This window comes from Oncorhynchus tshawytscha, linkage group LG08 (assembly GCF_018296145.1).
Source record: "Oncorhynchus tshawytscha isolate Ot180627B linkage group LG08, Otsh_v2.0, whole genome shotgun sequence".
NCBI lineage: Eukaryota > Metazoa > Chordata > Actinopteri > Salmoniformes > Salmonidae > Oncorhynchus > Oncorhynchus tshawytscha.
In genome coordinates this window covers 7,840,351-7,849,056 of record NC_056436.1, presented here as the reverse complement: position 1 = coordinate 7,849,056, position 8,706 = coordinate 7,840,351, and the positions used below count along the sequence as shown (strand labels likewise).

At 43.1% G+C, this 8,706-nt stretch overlaps 1 protein-coding gene across 1 annotated transcript in view; it reads left to right on the top strand.

Moving 5' to 3' along the window:
* The first annotated feature begins 4,308 nt into the window (after positions 1–4,308).
* The window catches only part of si:ch211-132f19.7 (adenylate cyclase type 8), a 46,161-nt gene continuing 41,763 nt past the window's right edge, over positions 4,309–8,706 (top strand). The window contains exons 1-2 of the mRNA XM_042326233.1: positions 4,309–4,568; positions 7,194–7,394. Of these exons, the coding sequence (XP_042182167.1) occupies positions 4,309–4,568; positions 7,194–7,394 (461 nt within the window). The remainder of the gene's footprint in view (positions 4,569–7,193; positions 7,395–8,706) is intronic.

Genomic DNA, 8,706 nt, shown 5'->3' with positions numbered 1-8,706 from the left:
TAATTTTTTTTTTTTTTTAAATGAAAGAATAATAAGATAACTGAGAGCTTTTAAAAGTGAAAAGGTTGTAAAAGTGAAAAGGTTAACTTAGTGAATGTGGTTTTCTGATACGGCCCGCTGGATATTTCAGACAAACTAGACTGGGGTGTTTGTTTACGGCTCCTATTGGTCCAAGTGACATGTTTAAGGTCCAATGCACACATGTTTATCTCCATGTCAAATCATTTCTGGGTAACAAGTACCGTACTGTGATTTGTTTTTAATTCAAATGGTCAAAAAGAAACAAATATTAGCAAAGAGCAATTTCTCAATTTCACTATGGGAGTGGTCTGAGTGGGGAAGGGAAAATGGAAAACTATCTGTTATTGGCAGAGAGGTTTGGAACTCTCTTTCTTATTGGTCTATTACCTAATTCACCGCCCGGTGATGTCACCCAGGCAGGCCAAAACTCCATCCCACTAAAACAAGCTGACATTTCAGGCTGTCTTTTCACACAGCTCTTACACTAAAAGGGCGTTAACATAATTATCACAATTTCGCCGTATTATTCCAACCTCCATTGTGTGGAAATATATATAAAACACAGAAAAATTGTGTTTTTTTGACTGCACTGGGCCTTTTAAGGTACAACTAAGACATGAGAAGATAGAGGATTTAGCCTGAGTAGTGAGCACGGTATTTAAACACGCAGACACATGTGTATATGAAATCCATACTATTTATATTTTTATATCCACACCAGAAGAGTGAACATATACTGTATGACTATAAAGATATGTTGTGGTACTTCCAGACCTGTGTAGTAGGTATCGAACTATGATTTGTTCCTTTCGTCATGTATACGAAGTATGTTTATATATGTGAATATTTATGGTGATGATTTATCTATTTAATAAGAGGATATTTATTGTACTGAGTTGTTACTGTGCAGCAATGTCTTGAACCAGGCAGAGCAGAGCACAGTGAGTGAACAATGACGACAAGAGTGAGTGATCACCCACTTCGAATACCGTGTGGTAGATAGTGCTATTAGCTTCGATATGTTGTGTTTACCTTGATTATCTCTGTGAGAGACTGTGTGAATGAATAACAGGGAGTTATGATGTGTTAGCTTTGACGTATTAGTAAGTGTGAAGACGTGACTGGGCAGGGGGCAGGAGGGGGGGTGATGCCTTGTCTCCAGCTGTGTGACTGGCTGGGTTGACTGTCAAGTTAGTTATATTTTGTTTATTAATGTTCTGTATTATTTCATGTTTAGTGTAGTTGCTGCTTTTGCAACGGCTAATGTGGATTCTATTACTGTAAAGAAATAGTATGTTAGTCATTTTTACAGGATGCTTCCGTTTTACAGTTAATAACAGTATTTTTCAACATTTTGCCCATAATGCAGTGCAGGTTGTAAACATTATTAAAATGACCAGTGTTCCATTACTAAAGTGACTAGTGATTCCATTTCTATTTTTTATTTAAAATATATATATATATATTTAACTAGGCAAATCAGTTAAGAAGAAATTATTATTTACAATGCCGGCATACACCGGCCAAACCCAGACGACGCTGGGCCAATTGTACACCGTCCTATAGGACTCAATCACGGCCGGATGTGATTCAGGCTGGATTCGAACCAGGGACTCTAGTGTCCCCTCTTGCACTGAGATGCAGTGTCTTAGACCGCTGCACCACTCGGGAGCCCCAGCATCAAGTCTTCTTGGGTATGATACTATAAGCTTTTCACACCTGTATTTGGGGAGTTTCTCCCATTCTTCTCTGCAGATCCTCTCAAGCTCTGTCAGGTTGGATGGGGAGCGTCGCTGCACAGCTAGTTTCAGATCTCTCCAGAGATGTTCAAGTCCAGACTCAGACTCAAGGACATTCAGAGACTTGTCCTGAAGCCACTCCTGCGATGTCTTGGCTGTGTGCTTAGGGTTGTTGTTCTGTTTCAGTATCTAAGGTGCAGGATAGGGTAGCCTGGCTAGTGACCGTGACTAAAGTTCAGGGCAGGATTCTGGGTGGAGGCTATTTAACAGTCTGATGGCCTTGAGATAGAAGCTGTTTTTCAGTCTCTCGGTTCCAGCTTTGATGCACCTGTACTGACCTCACCTTCTGGATGGTAAACAGGCCGTGGCTGAGGTCCTTGAGGTTCTTTTTGGCATTCCTAGGCTGGCCTCTTGGTGGCAGGATGTGATTGGTTGGTCCCTGACCTCACGGCATGCTGGGTATAATCTGGATAAAAGGCTGACCAGGCTGATTAAAGCACGTCAGGCACACTGCCATATGATTATACACACACACACACTGGTGACTTCACTTGGACTCAGTCTAGCCATGACTGGACAACAGACGCACCCTGCCACTGACCTCGTTACCCCCTGCCACTGACCTCGTTACACCCTGCCACTGACCTCAGCCACGGATCTCAGTGGGAGACACAGCAGTGACACGTTGACACAGTTCTCTAACTAACCTTTCCACTATCTGTTGAAACTGTGGAGAGAATCTCAATTGTATTTTCTTGACTCCTTAAAAAAGGTCAGACGAGGGACCGTGTCATCCAATTCATTTTGAGGAGGAGGATGGGGTGAGAAGAGAGGACACATGAGGTTCTGTCTCCCTGTCTACTGCGGACTCATTCACTGTGTGTATACTCAAGCTAACTGTTAAAAATGGATGCTTCTCCTCTCCATCTCTCCTTTCTCTTTGTTCCTATGTCCTATATCGGCTCGCTGTGGATTAGTGGAGCCAAAGTCGTGGTGCAGTACACGCCCAACTAGGCCCAGAGCAGAGCAGGTCAAGAAAGGCCAGGGAGCTTTAGGCCCATCTGTTTAGCTCATTACCTTGGCTCAGGGCTAAGAGCAGCACCACTAAACCCTTTCCACTTTGTGACGGGATGCCAGTGACAGACCTAACTTTACTTTAATACATTACAGTTACTTATCTATCCACTGGACAGGACTGGACTGGGTCTGTTTGGCTTTTTGCCCCAAGCTGAATCTTTTAAGGAGGTTAATATGTTCTGGATGTAAAAATATATCTGACAGGATAGAAGATTGTGAGAAGGAGACGGTTAACTGATCGCTAAGTGGGTTAGTAGAGAAACAGGTAGAGAAGAGGAGAGAAGAGGAAAGAGGACTGCAGAAGAAGACTGGAAGACTTCCGAAGTGGTCTATTTAACAATAACATGGAGGCAAAGAGTATGTTGTTCTGAGCAGGAACAGATTAACTGTGTGTTTTGATGGGAGAGTCATGACGTTACATAGAACTACCAGGCTGAATTCTAGATCTCGTGAGGAGACGACACGCTCAGTGGCTGGATGTACACGCCTCACCACCACCCCAACTCATCCACTAGGGTAAGTTACACCCGCTTTTCCACATGACACGTAACATTTAACCTCACAGATGTATACTTTCTTAAGTATGATCGGTAGAGAAGAGGTTGTAATTCCACATGCTAACTGTCTGTGTTGTATCGGTAGTCTGTAGGAGAGTAGCCACACACTCTCCACCATGTACAGCACATCAAGGCATGTCCCATCATCTTCATCATCTGTGGAGTAAAGTGTCAACTTAGTTTTCCCTGGGGAGGGGGGTCTACATTCTGAATGAGGGGGTCAGGGTTCATTTTTAATTATTTTACCTTTATTTAACTAGGCAAGTCAGTTAAGAACAAATTCTTAATTTCAATGATGGCCTAGGAACAGTGGGTTAACTGCCTGTTCAGGGGCAGAATGACACATTTGTACCATGTCAGCTCAGGGATTTGAATTTGCAGCCTTTCGGCTGCTAGTCCAACACTCTAACCACTAGGCTACCCTGGGCCTGAATGAGAGGGTCAGGGTTAATATGGGCCTGAATGGGAGGGTAGGGTCAGGGTTAATATGGGCCTGAATGGGAGGGTAGGGTCAGGGTTAATATGGGCCTGAATGAGGGGGTCAGGATTAATATGGGCCTGAATGGGGGGGTCAGGGTTAACATGAGCCTGAATGAGAGGGTCAGGGATAATATGGGCCTGAATGAAATTGCACAACGAGCAATGAGTAAGTGAATCGCTGCTTGGGTAAGTTTATCAAAGACGAGCCAAATCACAAAGTGTCTGGACCTTTCTGGAACACTCCATTTCCATAACAAATAGAAATTTACCTCATAAATGATAATAATAATTATCCTTTCATTATTTCTATACGCTCTCCTTTCTTCGTAAGGCCGATGTGTTTGCACTCTCAGTCTCAGACCTGTCCTCGGACATTCTGATCCCCTACACCTGGACCAAATCACCTCAACGTGGCGGTCCATAACGGCGTAGCCATGGCTACCTGCGAGGTGGACAGCGGGTGCGAGCCAAGGCGCTCCAGTGACGTCACGCTGCAGCCGCCAGTCCTTTCTGTTCACATCAGTCCCGCCATTTCCCCGAGCCTGCGGAGGAAACGCCTGATGTGGCAGAACGCCATGCGGCACGTCATCGACCGGCACGACCTCTACCCTCCAACCTCTGACCTTGAGAGAGGTGGAGGGGGAGGAGGGACCCGGCTAGTGCTCACAGACGCTTACATCAACGACATCAACAGGTGGGTAATGGCAGCCGTGTATCATCTAGTTGGAAGCTGTGCACCTAAACTATAAACTGCATGTGTTTACAACTGTAAAAGTATTCAGACCCCTTGACTTTTTCCACATTTTGTTACATTACAGCCTTATTCTAAAATGGATTAAATTAGTCTGGAATCATTGGTGCTGAATAAAGGGACTGAATACTTATGTAAATAATTATGTAAATGTGATATTATTTTTATAAATTTGCTGTTTTGTGTAGATTGACGAGTGGGATTTTTTAAAATTTAGAATAAGGCTGCAACGTAACAAAATGTGGAAAAAGTCAAAATGTCTGAATACTCTCTGAATGCACTGTGTGTATGTATATACAGTGGAGCAAAAAAAGTATTTAGTCAGCCACCAATTGTGCAAGTTCTCCCACTTAAAAAGATGAGAGAGGCCTGTAATTTTCATCATAGGTACACTTCAACTATGACAGACAAAATGAGAAAACAAAATCTAGAAAATCACATAGTAGGATTTTTAATTAATTTATTTGCAAATTAAATCCATTATTAAAAAAAGGAAAGAATCATCATCACAATAAACCTGCCAAGAGAGAGAGGGCCGCCCACCAAAACTCACGGACCAGGCAAGGAGGACATTAATCAGAGAGGCATCTGAAGAGGAGAGGCGAGAAGGATCGGAGGACCAAAATGCTGCGTGATATGTGTTCATGTTGAATGTTTAATGAAAGAAAGAACTGAACACTGAAACACTACACAAAACCAGTAACCAAAATAACAACCGTGAAGCTAATGCGAGCTGCGCTGAAACAAGCCATCAACATAGACAATCACCCACTAACAAACAGTGAAACCCAGGCTACCTAAGTATGATTCTCAATCAGAGACAACTAATGACACCTGCCTCTGATTGAGAACCATACTAGGCCGAAACATAGAAATACCCAAATCATAGAAAAACAAACATAGACTGCCCACCCAACTCACGCCCTGACCATACTAAATAAATACAAAACAAAGGAAATAAAGGTCAGAACGTGACAATCACAATAAACCTGCCAAGAGAGAGAGGGCCGCCCACCAAAACTCACGGATCAGGCAAGGAGGGCATTAATCAAAGAGGCAACAAAGAGACCAAAGATAATCCTGAAGGAGCTGCAAAGCTCCACAGTGGAGATTGGAGTATCTGCCGGACACTCCACAGAGCTGGGCTTTGCGGAACAGTGCCAAAGGAAAAGACATTAAAGAAAAAAATAAACAAACACATTTGGTGTTCGCCAAAAGGTACCAAGACATATGGAAGAAGGTACTCTGATCAGATGAGTCTAAAATTGAGCTTGTCTGGTGTAAACCCAACACCCCATCGGCAGGGACTGGGAAACTGGTCAGAATTGAAGGAATGATGGATGGCGCTAAATACAGGGAAATTATTGAAGGAAACCTGTTTCAGTTTTCCACAGATTTGAGACTGGGACAGAGGTTCACCTTCCAGCAGAACAATGACCCTAAGCATACTGCTAAAGTAACACTTGAGTGGTTTATGGGAAAACATTTAAATGTCTTGGAATGGCCTAGTCAAAGCCCAGACCTCAATGCAATTGAGAATCTGTGGAATGACTTAAAGATTGCTGTACACCAGTGGAACCCATCTAACTATAAGGAGCTGGAGCAGTTTTGCCTTGAAGAATGGGCAAAAATCCCAGTGGCTAGATGTGCCAAGCTTATAGAGACATACCCCAAGAGACCTGCAGCTGCTGCAAAAGGTGGCTCTACAAAGTATTGACCGAGGCCTGTTCTCTGGAGCGGGATCGATTTTGGAGGTGGAGGGTCCGTCATGGTTTGGGGCGGTGTGTCACAGCATCATCGGACTGAACTTGTTGTCATTGCAGGAAATCTCAACGCTGTGCGTTACAGGGAAGACATTTTCCTCCCTCATCTGGTACCCTTCCTGCAGGCTCATCCTGACATGACCCTCCAGCATGACAATGCCACCTGCCATACTGCTCATTGTGTGCATGATTTCCTGCAAGACAGTCAGTGTTCTGCCATGGTCAAAGAAGAGCCCGGATCTCAATCCCATTGAGCATGTCTGGGACCTGTTGGATCGGAGGGTGAGGGCTAGGAACATTCCCCCCAGAAATGTCCGGGAACTTGCAGGTGCCTTGGTGGAAGAGTGGGGTAACATCTCACAGGTAAGAACTGGCAAATCTGGTGCAGTCCATGAGGAGGAGATGCACTGCAGTACTTAATGCAGCTGGTGGCCACACCAGATACTGACTGTTACTTTTGATTTTGACCCCCCCCTTTGTTCAGGGACACATTATTCCATTTTCTGTTAGTCACATGTCTGTGGGACTTGTTCAGTTTATGTCTCAGTTGTTGAATCTTAGGTTCATACAAATATTTACACATGTTAAGTTTTGCTGAAAATAAAAGCATTTGACAGTGAGAGGACATTTCTAGCTGAGTTTATATACAATACTATATATATATATATATATATATATATAATGTACTGTGTGTCTTTTGTGTTCAATATACTTGGAGGAAGCACGTTCAGGAAATACTTGTATATAATGCTTATTATATAGTTACTTATAATATACTTATAATCATATAGTGATGTATCAACAGGCAGATCCGCAACAAGGCGTCTCGGGGTGGAGCAGGACATAAGCGGCGTTCGTCTGTAGCTCGTATCCACCCAGCCAATCAGGACCGAATGTCCACGGTGACCCAGAAGAGCAGCGACTCCCTCAGTGATGCTGACTACTTTGTCTCCTGGGGGTCTACAGTCAGAGGGGTCTTCCTGCCTGCCCTTCATCATACTTTCAAGTAAGAAATACATGCACATACACACACCTTCATGTAGGACGCAGGTACACTAAGGTGTGTGTGTGTTTGTGTATGTTTGTCAAACAGGTACACTAAGGTGTGTGTGTGTTTGTGTATGTTTGTCAAACAGGTACACTAAGGTGTGTGTGTGTTTGTGTATGTTTGTCAAACAGGTACACTAAGGTGTGTGTGTGTTTGTGTATGTTTGTCAAACAGGTACACTAAGGTGTGTGTGTGTTTGTGTATGTTTGTCAAACAGGTACACTAAGGTGTGTGTGTGTTTGTGTATGTTTGTCAAACAGGTACACTAAGGTGTGTGTGTGTTTGTGTATGTTTGTCAAACAGGTACACTAAGGTGTGTGTGTGTTTGTGTATGTTTGTCAAACAGGTACACTAAGGTGTGTGTGTGTTTGTGTATGTTTGTCAAACAGGTACACTAAGGTGTGTGTGTGTTTGTGTATGTTTGTCAAACAGGTACACTAAGGTGTGTGTGTGTTTGTGTATGTTTGTCAAACAGGTACACTAAGGTGTGTGTGTGTTTGTGTATGTTTGTCAAACAGGTACACTAAGGTGTGTGTGTGTTTGTGTATGTTTGTCAAACAGGTACACTAAAGGTGTGTGTGTGTTTGTGTATGTTTGTCAAACAGGTACACTAAGGTGTGTGTGTGTTTGTGTATGTTTGTCAAACAGGTACACTAAGGTGTGTGTGTGTTTGTGTATGTTTGTCAAACAGGTACACTAAGGTGTGTGTGTGTTTGTGTATGTTTGTCAAACAGGTACACTAAGGTGTGTGTGTGTTTGTGTATGTTTGTCAAACAGGTACACTAAGGTGTGTGTGTGTTTGTGTATGTTTGTCAAACAGGTACACTAAGGTGTGTGTGTGTTTGTGTATGTTTGTCAAACAGGTACACTAAGGTGTGTGTGTGTTTGTGTATGTTTGTCAAACAGGTACACTAAGGTGTGTGTGTGTTTGTGTATGTTTGTCAAACAGGTACACTAAGGTGTGTGTGTGTTTGTGTATGTTTGTCAAACAGGTACACTAAGGTGTGTGTGTGTTTGTGTATGTTTGTCAAACAGGTACACTAAGGTGTGTGTGTGTTTGTGTATGTTTGTCAAACAGGTACACTAAGGTGTGTGTGTGTTTGTGTATGTTTGTCAAACAGGTACACTAAGGTGTGTGTGTGTGTTTGTGTATGTTTGTCAAACAGGTACACTAAGGTGTGTGTGTGTTTGTGTATGTTTGTCAAACAGGTACACTAAGGTGTGTGTGTGTTTGTGTATGTTTGTCAAACAGGTACACTAAGGTGTGTGT